The sequence below is a fragment of the Carlito syrichta genome, unplaced genomic scaffold, assembly GCF_000164805.1.
Source record: "Carlito syrichta isolate Samal-C Ts95f unplaced genomic scaffold, Tarsius_syrichta-2.0.1 Scaffold309881, whole genome shotgun sequence".
NCBI lineage: Eukaryota > Metazoa > Chordata > Mammalia > Primates > Tarsiidae > Carlito > Carlito syrichta.
Genome location: NW_007253977.1, coordinates 138,479 through 159,736, shown reverse-complemented (window position 1 = coordinate 159,736; position 21,258 = coordinate 138,479). Strand labels below are relative to the sequence as shown.

The window sequence follows — 21,258 nt, the reverse complement described above, 5'->3', positions numbered from 1 at the left end:
AGCCTCCCAAAGCACTGGGATTACAGGCTGAGCCACCGAGCCCGGCTCAAAATAGTTTTCAATATACTTACTGGAAAAAATTTGCCTATAAGTAGACCCATGCAGTTCAAACCCGTGTTGTTCAAGAGTCAGCTGTATATTTACTATTGCTATTATCATGATTACTTCTACCGTACTATAACAGAGTATAGTCACTACTTTTCCCTACTCAGTGTCTTCTTGTCCTGGCAGTCTGTAAAATCTCACTTGCAGTCCCTTATTTCTAGAACGCATACCGTAAGTGTTCTCGTAACTGAATCCTTCACCTCTTTGGGTTTCTGCTCAAATCCTACTTTTACAAACCACCCTATCTGTTGTTTTGCCCCTCTACCTTACTCTATCACGATATTATAAAATGATTTTCATTGTAATACTTAATACTCTCAGAAATTAGAAGTTTGCTTACTAATGATCCCCTTCAATAGAATGTAAGCTCCTTAAGAAAAGGATTTCTGGCCCGGCTCAATGGCTCAGTCTGTAATCCCAGCACTTTGGGAGGCCGAAGCGAGTGGATTGCCTGAGCCTATGGGTTCGAGACCAGCCCAGGTAACTTGGCGAGACCTCATCTCTACAATAAATCAAAAATTAGCCGGGTGTGATAGCATGTGCCTGTAGTTCCCGCTACTTGGAAAACTAAGGTGAAGGATCTCCAGAGCCCAGCAGGTTGACACTAGGGTGGCCGTGAGCAAGTAACTGCACTCCAGCCTGGGCGACAGAGTGACTCCAACTCAAAAAAAAAAAAATAGGATTTCTTCTTCACCATTGTGTTTCTCAGACTCTAGAACAGTGCCTGGAACATTTAGGTACAGAGTAAATATTTATTGCATGAATAGATGAAGGGCAGCGAATGTTGGGCAATTGTTAAATAGAATAATAAGTCAAAAAATCATTCTGTGCTCATAAAGTACTTAAGGGCAATAAGAATGACTGTTCCCTTCTGCTTAGGTTTTATTCATGATATGATATTTTGTAAAGACACTTGTGAACCATATAAAATTATTAAAATGCCTTGTTTCTTTTCTCTTGGCAAGTAGTCAGTGTTGGCTAAAGATATTCAGTCACTGGACTGAATATCTTATTTCATCCCAAAGGAGAGGAATGTTATTGAAAAAATCTAGCATAGCAGCCAAAAAGAAATGTTAAAAAATTACTTGAATTCAAAATAGAGTAGATACAGTGATTAGGGAGTCAGTGATTTATTTGCGAACACGAGAGATATCCCTGACACAGTTAGCCAAGCCCTGAGGGCAGGGCAGCTCACAAGGCATAGAGAAATGAAGACAGCATTTTTTTCCGCCCGTATAATTTTACCACTCTTAAATGTTGTGGCTTTTTTTCCTTTTTATTTTATTTTTTGCTTATCTTCTCTTAATAAAATTTTGTGGCGCTTTAGCAGAGAGCGCCGTGGCATGCACACAGAAGGAGAATGGATCTGGTGCCACAGCCCTGGGTTTGTGCTTATTCACTCTGTGGCCTGAATCCTTTGTGGAGTACTAGTACCCTTCTTAATGGCGGCCACAAAAATGAAACAAGACCATGTATGCAACGTTCAATGAAGTGTACAATGAAGTGATAAAAACCACACTCCAGGTTTTCTCCTGAGCTTCTTCCTTCCATGTCCATTTTTGCAATAATTCAGATTCCTTATTTACTTAGTGGGGAGGCTGACTGTGACTAAAGAATGGACCATAGGTTCCTTGTAGGCAGACCCTTGTTTATGTCCCCTTGGCTTAATGCACAGCTGACATAGCATTCAGTCCTCGTTGGTGGGACTGAAGGGGGCTGGTGAAGACAGGATCGGTTTCCTTCTGAGTAAGCACAGAAGAGGTGACTGTCGCTCAGTGACCCGCTCTAGGCCCAGAAATACACTATCATCAGTTATCACTGCTTATTTTCTTTACCGTAAAACTTAAAAGTCCATAAACTGTTCATATGACATGGTTAGTTAATGTGCTGTCTCTAAGATCTGAGTTTAGAGTACCAGATTGGCTAGCTGATTACAGTTTCTTTTTCTCATTCCCAGTAAAATATTTATGGATTTTATTTATTAATAGAGAGAAGAGTCTTTCTGTCTTATAAGGTTAGAAAGATAACTCTTCCTATAGAAATAGAATGTCAAGGCCAACATGGTGGCACATGCCTGTAATCCCAGCTGCTCAGGAGGCAGAGGTGGGAGGATCACTTGGGCTCAGGAGTTCAAGACCAGCCTGGACATAGTGAAACCCCATCTCTAAAAAAATAAAGATACAGAATGTTAGCGGCCAGTGTATTGAAGAAGTATGTGTGTGAGTTTAAAGAGCTTAACTAATGTTACTTTTAGGCATTATACTTTTCTATAACTCAGTTTTCCTTGTAGAAGGATAATAGTACTCCATTTTGTCTTTATTAAGTTAGAGGATGTAGGGAAAACATAATTTATTTACATCCTTGAAGACTTTACAGAGAAAACTGATGGTTCTCAGATTATTACATTTTGGGGTTTAAAATAGCTTTCTAGTCCATATTAATATTTCCTTTTTTGCATTTATCATGTTGGTTCTTTTTATATACCCAGGTGCTATACTTGTATTTTTACCTGGACTAGCAGAAATCAAAATGCTCTATGAACAGCTACAGTCTAATTCTCTTTTCAACAGCAGACGTAGTAACCGGTAAGCTCATTGCTTTCTATATTCCTGATCATCCATTGCAGTTAGCTACAAAGATGAAAAAAGACTAGAAATGTCTTTTTTGTGGTCATTACCCTCTTTAGATACTGTTATTATTCATCAGATATACATTTGCTTATGCTAGCTGGAAATGAACAGACCTATTTGTTCCAGGAAGTCCATTATTCCCATTTTATTAGAGAAAGTATTTCTCTTTGCTTAGCATAGTGACTCAGCAAACTTGCTGTAATTCCAGTTGCCAGATTCCTAGGGAGCGGGGAGGGGAGAGGTAGGGAAAAGCCATTGTTAGTAACAACAAAGTACTGCTGTTTTAGTGGTTCCTATTCCAGCAGCAAGACACACTGGATAGTCGGACTTGGTGGCTCATGCCTATAATCCCAGCACTTTGGGAGGCTGAGATGAGAGAATTGCCTGAGCCCATGGGTTCTAGACCAGCCTGGGCAACTTGGTGAGACCTTATCTCTACAATAAATAAAAAAAATTAGCCGGGCATGGTGATACGTGCCTGTAGTTCCAGCTACTTAGAAGGCTGAGTGAAAGGATTGCCTGAACCCAGTTGAGGCTGCGGTGGCCATCATTGTGCTACTGCACTCCATTCTGGGTGACAGAGTGAGACTCCAACTCAAAAAAAAAAGACACACTGAGTGTGTCTTTACATCTAATGCAGAAACTATTTGTCAAATAAACACTGCCTAGAAATGTAAGAATGATGTTTCTGAGCTTACATCGCTGTCTTTGCTTCTCTTTCTCTGGATTTAAAGGTAAGGAAAAACATGATTCTTTGCTGGTTAGTTTGCTCTAAACTTGCTACTTATAGAATACCAGTTATTTATTCCTCTCTACTATTTACTACTGAATCACACACCAGCATTTTTCTCAAGTTGGTCAAAGGTTTTTAGTTCCTAGAACAGAATAGGTATTGTGTGGGAATCAGGAAGAACCTTCCCATCTGGAAGAGCGAGGTCTTGAGGATGGGCTGTAGAGAAGCCGCGGACACTGGAGGGATGTTGTCAGCATTATGGGCATTCATCCACTCTAACCCAGTTTCAGTGCCTGGTGCTGGAATACTTCCTGTGCTTTTGTTTCCTTTTAGATGTGTGATCCACCCGCTACACTCATCTTTGTCCAGTGAAGAGCAGCAGGCTGTGTTTGCAAAACCTCCTGTAGGTGTAACTAAGATTATAATCTCCACCAACATTGCTGAGACGTCCATCACCATCGATGATGTTGTCTATGTTGTTGATTCTGGGAAAATGAAAGAAAAGAGGTATTCTCTTTGGGTACCATAAGAGAGGGGCTAAAGGTGCCTCCTTTAGGGAGGCACAGCTTTTTTTTTTTAATTTTAAAGATGTGGGGCACAATTCAGGGTTAGGTATACAAACGTTGATTGTGTAGATACCCTTGTTGATGAGGCCTGCCCCTCCTCCCCTGGCAGTTTCCCACTACTGCCAATCCCTTTCTTATAATATTATGGTAATTGTTCAAGGTCCAGTTATGAGTGAGAACATATGGTACTCAGTTCTTTGTTTCTGTGATAGATCACTGAGTATGATCGACTCTATATCCATCCAAGTTGCTGTGAAGTCCATATGTTTGTCCTTCTTTATGGCTGCATAATGGGAGACACAGCTTTTAATGGCGAATGCTATTAAGCTGAATGGATTGCAGTTTGACAAAAATACTTCATGAAACTGGATGTGTGAGTGATTCTGTAGCCAAGACCATGGATCTGAAAGTCAAACGGGTGGGAAAGTTTAAGGTTTCTCCTTGGAAGTAATGAACCACTTTTCCTGTCTTTTTCTCACTTGATTTTATATGTGCTTAGATGAAAAACAGTTTAATAAAGAGATTGTGGGTAGTGGTACATATCACCACTTAAATCAACACTAGCTGTTCCCCCTAGGGACTCAAGTATCCCAGAGTACACAGGGCACGGTCCTTATATTGGGAGCCAGTTCACCTAGTATGTCCATGCAAAGTAGTCTTGGCCAGGATCCTGTAAAATAATTATTGTATGTTTTCTTTTCTGTATAGATATGATGCCAGCAAAGGGATGGAAAGTCTAGAGGATACTTTTGTTTCCCAAGCCAACGCTCTGCAAAGAAAAGGCCGAGCGGGCCGTGTGGCCTCCGGGGTCTGCTTCCATTTATTCACCAGCCATCACTACAGTCACCTGCTGTTAAAGCAACAGCTACCCGAAATACAAAGAGTGCCGCTGGAGCAGCTGTGCCTAAGGTTGCCTCTGGATTTTTGTGTACTGCTTCCGAAAGGTCTAAGTGTGTCTCTTGCCCCATTAAGTTCCATGTTTTTCTTTTCTTACCAAAAGATATCTTGCTAAGAATGGTTATGGATAAACTCATTTGTGAAGAAAGAGTTCTTCAGTGTTGCCTTCACCATACCTTTTTTTTTTTTTTTTGAGTTGGAGTCTCACTCCTTTACCCAGGCTGGAGCGCAGTGGCACACGCGCTCATGCCCACCCCAGCACCGACCTTCTGGGCTCCAGTGATCCTTCTGCCTCAGCCTTCCGAATAGCTGGAACTACAGACGTGCACTACTATGCCCAGCTATTTTTTATTTTATTGTAGAGACAGGGTCTTGGCAAGTTACCCGACTGGTCTCGAACCTATAGGCCCAGGCAATCCACTCACCTCGGCCTCCCAAAATGCTGGGATTACAAGATGAGCCACCAAGCCCGGCCTTCACCATACCTTTTAACTCCTGTACATAAAGATCTCTTATGTTGCACAGCAGGACCCTAAAATAGAGTTTCTGGATACATTTGTAAATTAGGAAAAGAATCGAACTTATACAGGAATTTCTGCTGGGGCAACACCAATATCAGCTTATGCCAGGGAAAAGTGAACAAAAGTCGAAAACTCCATTATTTGCCTAATGAACAAATGTCATAAAATAGGATTTAGTGAGAAAATGTTCAAACTCACTGTCATTAAGGCTGGGAAACTTTGATTCAACCTTTCTGAAAATTTGCTTGGTGACACATAAGAACTCTAAAACTGTCTATGTTCTTTGACCCGGTCACTACCTCAAGGGAGTATGCCCATTTAAATAACCGTAAGGGGAAAATAATAGCTTATACAAGGATGAAATAGCACTTCTTTCAACCAGCAGGTGTATTTTGAAGCCTCTCGTTTCCCAGGCACTGGGTGAAGCATAGGGAAACCATAGGATACAAGAAGAGGTCCTGTGTTTGACTGTCCATGGTCTGGGATTAAGGAACTGGGGAGAGCCTTCGCCCTGAACTTAGGGGATGAAGGGATTTGTGAGCTTTGGGAGTTGGTTGACCCATGAAGGAAGACGAGAGAAGGGGAAAATGGAATGTGACTTTAAAACAACTCAGATAGTTAAGAGTGGGAAAACAGGCAAGTTATATAGTCCAACAAAGTTAACTCTTCTTTTTCCATTTGAAATTTAAGTGGATCACTGTCAATGTGTGTCTTTAGTGAAATACATGGAGCTAGGTACCAACTATGTATGCATTAACAAAAATGTAAAACTATATGCATATAAGTCGACTATATGTATATAAGTTTAAAAGGAATTATAAGTGAAGCAAATATAATTTTATCTGTTTATATTTTTCTCTTTTGAAGAAATTGCAGAGTTCATAATTTAAAACAGTAGTTTTTCAAGAGCTGTCATAGGCAAGACATGATGCAGTGTAATTTCATAAGCAATGACTGCAAGCAGGATGTGGTGACTCATGCCTGTGATCTCAGTACTTGGGGAGGCGGAGGCGAGAGGATTGCCTGAGCCCAAGGGTTTGAGATCAGCCTGTGCAACTTGGCGAGACCTCGTCTCTACAATAAATCAAAAACTTAGCTGGGAGTTGGGCTTGGTGGCTCAGCCTGTAATCCCAGCCTGTAAGCCTTGGGAGGCTGAGGTGAGTGGATTGCCTGAGCCCACGGGTTCGAGACTCGCCAGGGCAACTTGGCGAGACTTCATCTCTACAATAAATAAAAAAAATTAGCCGGGTGTGGTAGCGTGCACCTGTAGTTCCAGCTACTTGGAAGGCTGAGGCAGAAGGATCGCCGGAGCCCAGCAGGTCGAGGCTGCGGTGACCAGGAGCGGCCACTGCACTCCAGTCTAGGCAACAGAGTGAGACTCCAACTCAAAAACAAACAAACAAAAAAAACAGCTGGGTGAGATAGTGCTCACCTGTGGTTCCAGCTACCTGGAAGGCTGAGGTGGAAGGATCACCTGAGTTCAACAGGTCAAGGCTGTGGTGGTCGTGAGCGTGCCACTGCACTCCAACCTGGGCGACAGAGTGAGACCCTGACTCAAAAAAAAAACGCAAACACAAAATGGCTGCGATTTCAGATGTGAGAACATGTGAATCATTTTCATTAAAAAAAAAAAAACCTTTAATTGTATAGCAGTCATAACTGTCTAAGCTAATCATTTTCGGTTTACTCTTTATTTTTTTAGAGTGGGGTGTCTTGCTCTGTTGCCTAGACTTGATTACAGTGATGCAATCATAGCTTGCTGCCACCTTGAACATCCTGGCTCAAGGAATCCTCCTGTTTTAGCCTCTTGAGTAGCTGGGACTACAGGACCTGCCACCGTGACCAGCTAATTTTTTTTAATGGTTTTTTAAAGATGGAATCTGACCATGTTGCCTAGTGTGGTCTTGAACTCTGGGTCTCAAGTCTCCCACTACAGCCTCCCAAGGTGCTGGGATTCCAGGCATGCACCACCATGCCTGGCCAAGATCTATCCTTTCAACGGGTTTCTGAGTGCACAACATAGTCTTGTTGGCTGTAGCCACAGGGTTGTAAAGCAGCACTCTAGAACTTACTCATCTTGCATCACTAAAGCTTTATACCCATGGGACAGCAACTCCTCGTCCCCTTCTCCCCAGCCCCGGCAGCCACCATTCGACTCTCTGCTTCTGTGAGTTTGACTCTTTTAGATCCGTCTTCTAAGTGGAATCACACAGTCAGTCTGTGACTGGCTTGCCTCACTTACTATCTTGTCCTCAAGGTTTCATCTATGGTGTCACTTGTTGCCGAATTTTTTAAGGCAGAACAATAGTCCATTGTATCTATATGCCACATTTTCTTTATCCACTCATCTTTCGATGGATATTTCGTTGATTCCACATCTTGGCAATTGTGAATAGCACTGCCGTGAACATGGAAGTGCAGATATCTCTGCAAGAGCCTGACTTCAGTCCATTTGGATGTGTCCCCAGAAGTGGGATTGTTGGATCATCCTGGGAGTTCTACCTTAATTTCCTGAGAAACCTCCATCCTGTTTTCCATTTTCCATTCCTACCATTTACATTCCCACCAATAGCAGCACACAAGGGTTCTAATTTCTCCAGTCCTTGCCAACACTTGCTATCTTTGTCTGTTTCATAGTTTGAAGCCACTGTCATAGAAAGAAGCATTTGAAAGTTTATAATTTTATTCTGAATATGAATGTACTTCAGGGTCTGAAAGTGAGTTTCTGGGGTGTATGGCTGGGACAACTAGAAGACTCATGAGAAGTTTTTTGTTTTTTGTTTTTTTGAGTTGGAGTCTCACTCTGTCGCCCAGACTGGAATGCAGTGGCCGCTCCCGGCCACTGCAGCCTTGACCTGCTGGGCTCCGGCGATCCTTCCACCTCAGCCTTCCGAGTAGCCGGAATTACAGGCATGCGCTACCATGCCCGGCTGATTTTTTGATTTATTGTAGAGAGGAGTCTCGCTGCCCAGGCGGGTCTCGAACCCGCGGGCTCAGGCAATCCACTCACCTCAGCCTCCCAAAGGTGCAGAATTACAGGCTGAGCCACCGAGCCCGGCTTTGTGAGAAGTTTTTAAAGTTCGATTTCAACGAGCATTGTGTGGTTTATAAAAGCCTATATCTGGGAAATTGTAAATTAGTCTCACTCAAGAAAGAAGTTGTTCCTCTGTGTCTTTCCACTAGAAATAAAATTGACAAATCATTATTTTGTTTTCTCTCTCAGAATTAAAATTTTGGAGATGTTCGGCGCTCATAATCTCCAGTCTGTATTCTCTCAGCTCATTGAACCTCCACACGCTGATTCTCTTCGTGCCTCAAAAATACGATTACGAGACTTGGGAGCATTAACCCCTGATGAGAAATTGACCCCGCTTGGATACCACCTGGCCTCTCTGCCCGTGGACGTGAGAATCGGCAAGCTCATGCTGTTCGGGTCTATCTTCCGCTGTTTGGATCCTGCTCTCACCATTGCTGCCAGTTTGGCCTTCAAGTCTCCTTTTGTAAGTAAAGAACATTCTCTAAACTGGACTCTGTGGAAACTGGAGGCATCAGGATATTTGAGTCTCCTAAAAATGTGCTTGTATGTTGGATATGAATTTTCCAGGGCATGATGCCATCGATCCTCAAAGAGATCCGTGCCCCAAATAAAGGTGAAGAACTGAAGATATAACTTATGAAGAATAATCCAGGCCGGGTTTGGTGGCTCAGCCTGTCATCCCAGCACTTTGGGATGCTGAGGCGAGTGGATTGCCTGAGCCTGTGGGTTCGAGACCCACCTGGGCAACTTGGCGAGACATCATCCCTACAATACATCAAAAAATTAGCTGGGCATAGTAGCACACACCTATAGTTCCGATTACTTGGAAAGCTGAGGTGGAAGGATCACCAGAGCCCACCAGGTTGAGGCTGCGGTGGCCGGGAACGTGCACTTTTCTTTTTTCAAAAAAAAAAAGAAAGAATAATCTATAGCCGGGCGTGGTAGCACTCCTGTGGTTCCAGCTACTTGGAAGACTGAGGCGGAAAAATCGCCTGAGCCGATCAGGTCGAGGCTGTGGTGGCCCTAAGCATGCCACTGCACTCCAGCCTGGGCAACAGAGTGAGGCTCCAACTCAAAAAAAAAATCATAATAATCGAGGTCCTTTTTGTGCTATACTTACACATTATAGAAAAATCAGAAAATGCAAACGAGCTACAGATGTCCTTGTATGATAAGGCAATAAGTACATTTTACCCCTTTTTAAAACAGCTTTATTGAAATATGATTTACTTATCATGCAGTTTGCCCATTTAAAGCATACAATTCAAGGCCAGCCTTGGTGGGTTTCACTTGTAATCCCAGCACTTTGAGAGGCTGACGCAGGAAGATTGTTTGAGCCCAGGAGTTTGAGGCAAGCCTAGACAACATAGCAAGACCCCATCTCATAATATTGTTTTTCTCTTTTTTTTTTTTCCTTTGAGTTGGAGTCTCACTCTGTCGCCCCGACTGGAGTGCAGTGGCCGCTTCTGGCCACTGCAGCCTCGACCCACTGGGCTCCGGCGATCCATCCGCCTCAGCCTTCTGAGTAGCCAGAATTATAGGCACGCATTACCATGCCCGACTGATTTATTTATTTATTTATTGTAAAGATGAGGTCTCACCAAGTTGCCCAGGTGAGTCTCGAACCCGCGGGCTCAGGCAATCCACTCACCTCAGCCTCCTAAAGCACGGGATTATAGGCTGAGCCACCAAGCCCGGCTAAGACCCCATCTGTATAAAAAAAATTTAAAAATTAGCCGGGCATGGTGGGGCACACCTGTAGTCCCAGCTACAAGGTTGGCCAAGGTGAACAGATCACATAAGCCCAGAAGGTCAAGGCTGCAATGAGCCATGATCATGCCACTGGAGTGGCAGATCAGCCTGGGTGACAGAGCAAGACCCCAACTCAAATAATAATAAGAAGAAATAAGAATGTTTCACCACCTTATAAAGAAACCCCTTAGCATTACTGCCCTTTTACCTTTTGCTGATATTCTGTGAAGATTTTTACATGTAGATTCGTGAGAGATATTGGCCTATAGTTTTCTTGTAACGTCTTTGGTTTTGGTATCAAGATAACACTGGCTACATAAAATATATTGAGATGTATTCCCTTATCCTCTATTTTTTGGAAGCATTTGTGAAGAAAAATGGTATTAATTCTTCTTATGTTTAGTAGAAGTCAGTGGTAAAGCCACCTGAACCTGAGGGGTTTTTTTTTGCAGGTAGTTTTTAAATTTCCAATTCAATCTCTTGACTTGTTATAGGTCTATTCAGGGTGTCTCTTTTTGTGTCAGTTTTTTGTTTGTTTTTTTTTTTGAGTTGGAGTCTCACTCTGTCGCCCCGACTGGAGTGCAGTGGCCGCTCCCGGCCACCACAGCCTCGGCCTGCTGGGCTCCGGCCATCCTTCCGCCTCAGCCTTCTGAGTAGCCGGAATTACAGGCATGCGCTACCACGCCTGGCTGATTTTTTGATTTGTTGTAGAGATGAGGTCTCACTGCCCAGGCAGGTCTCGAACCCGCGGGCTCAGGCAATCCACTCACCTCAGCCTCCCAAAGGCGCGGGATTACAGGCTGAGCCACCGAGCCCGGCTTGTGTCAGTTTTGTTAGTTTGTGTCTTTCTAGGAATTTGTCTATTTCATTTAAGTTATCTAATTTATTGCATGTAATTATTCATAGCATTTATTTGTAATCCTTTTTATTTCTGTAAGGTTAGTAGTAGTGTGCCCTCTTTCTGATTATAGCACTTTAAGCTTCTCTCTCTTTTTCTTGGTTGGTCTGGCTACAGGTTGGTCAGTCTTTTTCTTTTCAGAGAACCAGCTTTGGGGTTTATTGATTTTTTTTTTTTTTTTTTATTCTCCATTTTGTGTCTGCGCTTTATCATTTCCTTCCTTCTGCTTGCTTTAGAGTTTGCTTGCTCTTCTTCTCCAGTGTCTGAATGGGGAAGACCCGTTAAATGTGGAATCTCTTAGGACGTCCTGAGCTTCGTTTCGTGGTCAGGCACATGGTCTGTCCTGGAGGCTGCTCTGTGTGTACTTCAGAAGAGTGGGTGCCCTGCTGTTGGCTGGAGTGTCTGCCTGCCTTTATTTTTTTTAATGTTTTAATTTTTTTTGAGTTAGAGTCTCACTCTGTCACCCAGGCTGGAGTGCAGTGGCACGCTCAGGGCCACCGCAGCCCCAACCTTCTGGGCCCCGGCGATCCTTCTACCTCAGCCTTCCAAGTAGCTGGAACTACAAGCACACGCTACCATGCCCAGCTAATTTTCTGATTTATAGAGACGCGGTCTCACCAAGTTGCCCAGGCTGGTCTCAAACCCACAGGCTCAGGCAATCCTCTTGCCTCGGCCTCCCAAAGTGCTGGGATTACAGTCTGAGCCATCGCACCTGGCCCTGCCTTTATTTTTACCACGACTTATCTTGTATAGATGGAGGAATAGATGGATGTAATCATTTTCTTCAGGTATAATGTTACACTTCATAGAACTATAAACTCACGGATCTGAAAAAGGTCTTAGTCCAGCTCCTCTCTTAACAACCCCAGTAGAACTAAGGACCAGAAGAGGTGGCAGCACTTGCTATGGGCCCAGGGTCAGTATCCACGTTGCGAACAAGACCGCTATTGCCTTCTCTCCTGTCATCTAAATCTCTCACTGACCGTTTCCTTGTACTGGAATACAGAGAGACTCGTTAGAAGTGATGATGTCAGCTGGCCGTGGTGACTGACGCCTATAGTACCAGCACTTTGGGAGGCCGAGGTGAGGATTGCCAGGTTTGAGACCAGCCTGGGCAACTTGGCAGGACCTCATCTCTACAATAAATCAAAAACTTAGTCGGGTGTGGTAGGGCGCACCTGTAGTTCCAGTTCCTTGGAAGGCTGAGGCAGAAAGATCGCCAGAGCCCAGCAGGTTGAGGCTGCGGTGGCCAGGAGCATGCCACTGCACTCCAGTCTGGGTGACGGAGTGAGACTCCGACTCAAAAATAAAATAAAATAAAATAAAAAGAAGTGTTGATGTCTTCCCTGGTCAGAATTGAGCACCTGTCCTTTGCTGGACTGTGTAAACATAACGTCAAAAACTAAAATTTAAGCTGGACTCGGTGGCTTAGCCTGTAATCCCGTGCCTTTGGGAGGCTAAGGTGAGTGGATTGCCTGAGCCCATGGGTTCGAGACCCGCCTGGGCAGTGAGACCTCATCTCTACAATAAATCAAAAAATCAACCAGGCGTGATAGCGCATGCCTGTAATTCCGGCTACTTGGAAGGCTGAGGCAGAAGGATCGCCGGAGCCCAGTGGGTCAAGGCTGCGGTGGCCGGGAGCGTCCACTGCACTCCAGTCTGGGTGACAGAGTGAGACTCCAACTCAAAAAAAAAAAACCTAAAATTTAGTTGTTGTGTTAGCTATAAAGTTATTCACATGTACAAACAGGGAGAAGCAGCATAGTTGACTTCCAGTGCTTCCAGTGGTGTCTAGCCAGGGCCCCAGTGTAGCTGCTGGGAGGAACCACTGCAGCCCATGCTGGTGTTTCAGAGTCTGAAAAAGCAGAGAAATGTCACTGGATGAAGGAATCAGTATGGGTGAAGCCCATAATGAACTTCTCTGCTGATTTTATAAATGTGTAGAAAAAAGGCAGACCTGTAAATGTTATTAAAAAACAGGAGGAAAACATTATGGGTAGAGAAGCAGGGAAGACTCAAATGTAAAAACTGGATAGGAATCTGTAAAATAAAGATACCATAGAGATAATGCAATTTAGGTTTCAGATGTAGCTTTATAATGCGTGACTCTTTGATAACTCTTGCACTTGGAACTAAAAGACCCAGAGGAGCCCAGTTGGGGGGCGGGGACAGACTCCCAGGACAAGTGAGACTGTTGGCTTCCTAGCTGCTGCCGACTTTGCCTGTAATCGCTGACCCGCTGATTGCGGGTCACGTCGTCACGCAAACGCTCTCGCAAGGCATCTGGCTTCACCAGTAGGAAAGTGCCATTGGAAACCTCATAAAATGAGTCTTTTAAATCTGGTTTTCTTCCTTTAGGTGTCTCCCTGGGATAAAAAGGAGGAAGCCAATCAGAAAAAGCTGGAATTTGCCTTTGCAAACAGTGATTATCTCGCCCTTCTACGAGCATATAAGGCACGTGTCTAGCCTAACAGCTTGGTTTTATTACCAGAGTTAGCACTAAAGACAGAGTGAGTTCAGTTTGCTTTTTCTCCCAAATGTAGGGATGGCAGCTGAGTACAAAAGAAGGTGTGCAGGCAAGTTACAATTACTGCAGACAGAACTTCTTGTCAGGAAGAGTTCTGCAGGTGAGTTGCTCTGTGGCTGTTTGTTCCTTTGTTTTCTGCTGTGGTAGGTCCCTAAAGGGCACTGCTGATGTCTCTCACCTGCCCTGTCTTGATGTGGAAATGTTATTTCTGGACTCTTTTGGCTTTGCCGGCTGTGCCAGATGGACTCCTGCATGGTGACACAAGGTCTTCTGTGCTGCACCTAGTAACTGATGTCTTTTTCCTCTTTTTTGTGAATTGGTGTTTCCTTATATGGAGGTGGAATACAGGAGCTCAGAAGATGGCTGCTGACTGACGTCTGTGTTGTCATAGCTATCCCAGGCACTCTACACCTGGGTCCGTGAGCCCCTGAAATTGTTTGCAAAATTGTGTGTGTCTCCATGTGTTCAGTCTCCTGGAGAGAGGGATCTCAGCTTTCATCTGATTCTCAAAGGGGTCTGTGTCCGTCTCCAGTCCCCTAACCTTCTCCTCAAAACCAGAGAACTGATACTGGGTCAGATTCTCTTCGTTAATTTTTCTTATGTCTGCCAGAACCTACTGTGTGTCAATAATGATACACAAGAAGGAGAAAGGTTTATTACTCTCTGTAATAATAGGCTGGGCTTCTGTCCTCTTTTGTCATCGTGGAGTGGTATGAGAAGCCAAATAATGATGGTGCATGTCTTGTAAAGCACTTGTTTTACTCAGTCTTTGGGGCTGGGAAGGGGAAGGGGCCCCCTTTCGTATTAAACACTGATACGCCACAAAGTTGAACACAAAGCGAGTGCTCCTAGTACCTTCCATTACCTGGCAATTGTGTGTTCCTCTCTGTCTTCCAAGCCCTGGAAGAGCGGAGACCTTACCTCTTGTGCTCAGCACTGTATCCCAGTGCCCAGCACAGAGTTGGCACTTAGTAAAGATTCACTGAATAATGTACAAATGAGTGAGTTTGCCCTTTTAAGATGAAGTGATAAACTCTCAAGACCACCCCATGTTGCATTCATTCTTCTGCCTTCATTGGTACCACAGTGAGACTTTCTGCAAATACAAAAGCTGTAGTTTTATTCTAAGAGCTTCAGAAGCAATAATTGTCGATCTTGACTGCACAATAAAGTCTCCTGAAGTGACTTTAAAAAATTAAAAAGAAAAGAAAAATATTAATGCCTAGGTTCTACTCCAGGCCAATTAAATCTGGATCGGGGGTTGGGGACTGGGCACCTGTTTATGGTCATTGTTGGGCTCAATGATTCTAATAATGCAGTAGGGGTTGGGAACCACTTATCAAAAGGGGCATTTATGTGGTACAGTAGTAAATATTTTCTTTATTTTTTTATTTGTAGAGACAGTGTCTCACTGTGTTGCCCAGACTGGTCTCGAACTCCTGGCCTCAAGCAATCCTCCCAAATCAGCCTTCCAAGGTGCTGGGATTACAGGCATGAGCCACCACGCCCGGCCTAAATATTTTCTCAAGTCATTAAGATTTTTAAGTGCAAAATGAGGATATTTCTTTTAAATTACATATCTTACTAAACTTCTCTATTATTTTTCTTCAGTTTATATGTAAATATAGCTGTGATCTATGAGGTCCATCAAACAAGAGTTCTCTCTTGTCCCTATACTCCTTTGGATGGTAGGATTATTTTTATGAAGATTTCAATTGAAATTCTGTCATGAAGTAGAAACTCTGGTGTATTTAACTCCTAGTTACATTTGGCCATGTTATCCATGTGAACTTGAGACGTTCCAGGAGAAGACCTGAGTTGTTTGTCCCTGGGCAGGCGGGCAGGCGACAGGCTGTGTTGCTTAGTTCTCTGGCCTCCTTCCCTGTTGTCTGATATGCAGTCTGCATTAGACCAGAGGCCATGAGGGGAGGAGGATCGTGCTTTTCTTGCTCAGGTTTGTGCTCAGCCACGAGAAGGAGGGTCTAAATCCAAATCACTTACTAATGTCCCTGTTCCCAGGAAGAGGTGAGCCGGTGAGGCCACAGGTGGGAGGAACAGGGAAGGTTCTGCTGGTTCCACTGAGACAGAGCGAAGAGGCTAGAGCAGCTCTTGGAGTTTGTGGTTCCAGTCAAAATACACATCCTCAGCATTTCAGGGAAAATCAGACCTACCCAAAATTCAATGAAAGCGTTTAAAAATGTAATCTAGAGTTCAGTAAGTGATCCTCGGGCTTCTGTGCAAGCGTTGCACCCCGGGTGCCATCTGTAAGAGTGAGAACCACAGCCGGGCTCGGTGGCTCAGCCTGTAATCCCACGCCTTTGGGAGGCTGAGGTGAGTGAATTGCCTGAGCCCGCGGGTTCGAGACCCGCCTGGGCAGCGAGACCTCATCTCTACAATAAATCAAAAAATCAGCCAGGCGTGGTAGCGCATGCCTGTAATTCCAGCTACTTGGAAGGCTGAGGTGGAAGGATCGCTGGAGCCCAGCAGGTCGAGGCTGCGGTGGCCGGGAGTGGCCATTGCACTCCAGTCTGGGTGACAGAGTGAGACTCCAACTCAAAAAAAAAAAGAGTGAGAACCACTTTTAGGAAGTGTTAGGTGGACGAGATCACCTCCCACCTGTGTGATGATGCCACAGAACCAGCTGCCCACCACAGCAATCCACATCTGCAGTCACTCACCACTGGAAGACTGAGCACACACCTTTGATGTACCGGTGCCCTTGCTTAAAGGTTTCTCCGCCTCTTTCAGGAAATGGCCAGCCTCAAAAGGCAATTCACGGAACTCTTGTCAGATATAGGGTTTGCAAAGGAAGGCCTCAGAGCGAGGGAAATTGAGAAGCGGGCCCACGGAGGCGACGGGGTCTTAGATGCCACCGGAGAGGAGGTAAAGAATTGCAGTTAGCTTTCATTTCTTTTTGATTAGCACATGGGTGATACTGACTTGGGAATACTTGAAGACGCTTGTCTTCACGTAAGCCCTGTGACCAGTGGGTTAGGGGCATCCTGCTTTTTTTTTCTCAGTTGGAGTCTCACTCCATCACCCAGGCTAGAGTGCAGTGGCATGGTCACGGCCACCCCAGTGTCGACCTGCTGGGCTCAGGCAATCCTTGTGCTTCAGCCTTTCAAGCCGCTGGAACTACAGGAGCATGCTACCATGCCTGGCTAATTTTTTTTTTTTTTTTTTTTGTAGTGACAAGATCTCGCCAAGTTGCCCAGGCTTTCTCGAACCTGTGGGCTCAGGCAGTCCTCTCACCTCAGCCTCCCAAAGTGCTGGGATCATAGGCTTGAGCCACCACACCCGGCCTGGCATTCATGATTTTCTTCTTTCCAAAATAAGTGTCACCTAACGCTCATAAAAACAAAAGGCTTTTTCTGTTCATTGTTGCTGATTTTGTTTTTTTAAGTTTCACATTGGTTCTTGATAAATTCGTAAGAGGTCAAAAAGGCTTTCCAATAATGTTTTCTCAAACCAGCTAGCTTTGTTCTAAGCAAGGACAGTTTTTGTATAGCTGTAGGAAGGGCACTCGTGCAAGATGAGCCTGACACCCTCTGTTCTCAGTGCAGTTGCTACTTTTGGGAGATTCTGAATGTCTCATGAACCAAAATGTCTCTCTCCACTAATGCTTAGGAACACTGGCTTTGTAACTAACTGCCTTGCAGAAATCTAGAAAGAGTCATTGTGGGCTTCTTGGAGTGGGTTCTGTCTATGGTCCAACAGAGTTTTACTTAGAAAGAAATAACTTTCCTAGCAAAGAGATAGTCATTAGATGCTCTTTTTTGCTTTGTTTAAGATTGAGATCTAATGTAATATAATGGTAAATTCCGGGGCACAGACACCAGTAGCCCCATTACTTGGTAACTAATGCTGTGTTTTTTTCACAGGCAAACTCAAATGCTGAGAACCACAAGCTGATATCAGCAATGCTGTGTGCTGCTTTGTATCCAAACGTAGTGCAGGTAACAAACCATCTTTCCGGGGTCCTCCCAGTTTTTGTCTAGTTTATCTCCAAGGAATATTAGTGACAATGTGCACGTTGATCATCTGAAAGAGGTTCACACACATGTACCAGTACACACACACACACACACACACACACACACAGCCTCTTAAACTAAGTATATGTTTCCAGTCCTTCAGTTCCCCAAATCTCCTTGGCTACATCATTGAGGAGCACATTTATTGCATAAAAGTTGTTTTTTTGAGTCAAAGTCTCACTCTGTCGCCCAGGCTGGAGTGCAGTGGCACACTCACAGCCACCGCAGCCTCGACCTCCTGGGCTTTGGTGATCCTTCCGCCTCTCCTTCCGCTCAGCCTTCCAAGTAACTGGAACCACAGGTACATGCCACCATGCCCGGCTAATTTTTTGGTTTATTGTAGAGACGAGGTCTCGCCAAGTTGCCCAGGCTGGTCTTGAACTCCTGGGCTCAGACTATCCTCTCGTCTCCGCTTCCCAAAGTGCTGGGATTATAGGCCACCGTGCCCGGTTTGCATAAAAGTTTTAATCCTATTATGATATTCCAAAATGAAAATAGACATAGATGTCCATCTGTCAGCCAACCTGTCCGTAACTAGCTTTCTGTGTTGTTGGAATCTTGGTTTACTAAAGTTTCCCTCGTGGCCTCTACTCTGGACTGAAATCAGATGAAAACAATCAGAGCTTTGCCACAGGATCACCTGCAACCAGCCTTCTGGAACCTGCCTAAGTATGCTCTTGGGCTCTTATCCGAGTTCTGATTATCCAGCCCTTTCCAGGGACCATTTCTCCCGAAGAATTTGACTTTAGCAGAGCACCGAATCATTTTTAAGGTCTTAACTTGCGTATTAAATTCTCAGTTAACATCTGATTTGTCTCATTTTCTGCCTAGTACTTGTATGCTTTTCAGCCATTTGAAACGCACTTTGAAAATCACTTGGACCCTTCTGTAGTTCATCAGCCTGATGCTGGGTCCTCACACACGCGTGTGAGATGTGCCTCCCTCAGCCTTGTTGCGGCATCAGCACGTTACCCACCTGACATGGAAAAACAAGCATTTGGGTGTAGATTTTCTGGTTTTGGTAGGATACTATAGCTGTGGAAGGTGTTACCATGGGGGAAGCTGGGTAAAGGGCACTAGAAACTCTCTGTACTGTTTTGCAGCTTCCTAAGAGTCGATATTTATTTCAAAATTTAAAGAAAAAAGAATGTGGAGAAAAATAATTTCTTTAAAATGTAGAAACAGCTGGGCTCGGTGGCTCAACCTGTAATCCTGCGCTTTGGGAGGCCGAGGTGAGTGGATTGCCAGAGCCCGCGGGTTCGAGACCTGCCTGGGCAACTTGGCGAGACCTCATCTCTACAATAAATCAAAAAAATTAGCCGGGCATGGTAGCGCACGCCTGTAGTTCCAGCTACTTGGAAGGCTGAGGTGGAAGGATGGCCGGAGCCCAGCAGGTCGAGGCTGCGGTGGCTGGGAGCAGCCACTACACTCCAGTCTGGGTGACTGAGTGAGACTCCAACTCAAAATAAATTAATTAATTAATTAAATAAAATGTAGAAACAAAAACCATAAATATGGTATAAGGAATTTTAGGTGACAAATAATGTAATCTTGAAACTAAACCAAAAATGAAAAGGTGATAGGTCTTACTATATGTTTAAGAACTCAAAAACAACAACAAAAAAATACCAAATCAAAGAAATTTGCTGGGTGTGGTGGCACACGCCTATAGTCCTAGCTACTTGAGAGGCTAGGGCAGGAAAATCACCTGAGTTCAGGAGGTTGAGGCTGCAGTGGCCGTGAGTGTGCCACTGTACTCCAGTCTGGGCAACAGTGAAATTCCGACTCAAAAAAAAAAAAAAAAGTCAATTGGAAAGACTAAAAATAGATCTGGTAGAACCTAACAGAAAAGTAGGTGAAGGGTGTGAATGGCAGACGATACATACTCAAAAGCTGTGTTCAGTATTGCTAATGTGGAGATGCAAATTAAAGCAACAAAAGACAAAACATCTTTTTACTTTTTAAATTAACAAGATTTTGGCCGGGTACGGTGGTTCACACCTGTAGTCCTAGCACTTTGGGAGGCAGAGACGAGAGGATTGCCTGATTCAGGGGCTCAAGACCAACCTGGGTAACTTGGCGAGACCTCTCTACACTAAATCAGAAAAACTAACTAGGCGTGGTGGTGCACGCCTGTAGTTCCCGTTATTTGGAAGGTTGAGGCAGAAGTATCACCTGAGCCCAACACGTCAGGGCTGCGGTAGCCATGAGCATGCCATTACACTCCAAGCTATGAGACTCTGACTCAATAAATAAATAAATAGACAAGACTTTTTTTTTTTAATTTTAATACAGCTGGTATGGTAGCATATGCCTGTAGTCTTAGCCACCTGGAAGTCTGAAGCAGAAGGATTGCTTGAGCCCAGAAGTTCAAAGCTGCCATGTGCTATTATTGCACCTGTGAATAGCCACCGCACTTCAGCCTGGGCAACACAGCAAGACACTGTCTCTAAAACAAATAAGTAGATAATTTTTTAAATAAAAATTATAACACTAGTGCTGTCATGTGCCCCTAAAATGGACACTCTCACTCTGGGTGGGAATATAAATGTATACAGCCTTCCTAGATAGTAATTTTATTTATAGGGATTTATTATTAGGAAATAATTGCATATGTGGACAGATATAGCTAGGAGAATGTTAATTTCAGGACTGTTGTGTCTTTTGGGGTGTTTTTTGTGTGTGTGACAGTCTTGCTCTGTCATCCAGGCTGTGGTGTGATCAGTTCACTGCAACCTTGAACTCCTTGGCTCAAGTAATCCTCCTGCCTCAGCCTCCTGAGTAGCTGGGACTACAAGCACACACCACCACGCTCAGCTAATTTTTGTATATATGTATTTTTGTAGAGCCTGTTGCCCAGGCTGATCTCAAACTCCTGGCTTCCAACAGTCCTTCCACCTCAGCCTCGGAAGGTGCTAGGATTACAGGTGTAATCTAACACACCCAGCCAGCACTATTTATAATTGCAGATAATCTAAATTTCCAATCATAGGGAATTTATTGATTACACAGTTTTTTTTTTTTTTTTTTTGGAGTTGGAGTCTCACTCTGTCGCCCAGGCTGGAGTGCAGCGGGACACTCGCAGCCACCCCAGTTTTGACCTGCTGGGCTCTGGCAATTCATCCTCCTCAGCTCTCCAAGTAGCCAGAACTATAGGCACACGCTCCCAGGCTCCGCTAATTTTTTTATTTATTGTAAAGACAAGGTCTCGCCAAGTTGCCTGGGTTGGTCTCGAACCCCGCAGGCTCAGGCAGTCTTGCCTTAGCCTCCCAAAGTGCGGGGATTACAGGCTGAGCCACTGAGCCCAGCCGATTACATTTTATAAATCCTTACAACAGGAGCCTATACATGCCCATCGAAAACTATGTCTTAGCCGGTCCCTGTGGCTCAGCCTGTAATCCCACGTCTTTGGGAGGCTGAGGTAAATGGATTGCCTGAGCCTGCGGGTTCGAGACCCGCAACTTGGCGAGACCTCATCTCTACAATAAAACAAAAATTAGCCGGGCGTGGTAGCGTGCACCTGTAGTTCCGGCTACTTGGAAGACTGAGGCAGAAGGA

General features: G+C 44.4%; 1 protein-coding gene across 2 annotated transcripts in view; it reads left to right on the top strand.

The window, feature by feature from the left end:
• DHX57 (DExH-box helicase 57) overlaps positions 1-21,258 on the top strand; it is a 61,269-nt gene that overhangs the window by 34,979 nt on the left and 5,032 nt on the right. Inside the window, exons 13-20 of one of the 2 annotated variants that reach the window (XM_021717596.1) lie at positions 2,594-2,690; positions 3,802-3,975; positions 4,743-4,943; positions 8,676-8,952; positions 13,498-13,593; positions 13,683-13,766; positions 16,415-16,549; positions 17,548-17,622. In XM_021717596.1, the coding sequence (XP_021573271.1) occupies positions 2,594-2,690; positions 3,802-3,975; positions 4,743-4,943; positions 8,676-8,952; positions 13,498-13,593; positions 13,683-13,766; positions 16,415-16,549; positions 17,548-17,622 (1,139 nt within the window). The remainder of the gene's footprint in view (positions 1-2,593; positions 2,691-3,801; positions 3,976-4,742; positions 4,944-8,675; positions 8,953-13,497; positions 13,594-13,682; positions 13,767-16,414; positions 16,550-17,547; positions 17,623-21,258) is intronic. The other variant, XM_008068130.2, reaches the window with a different exon arrangement.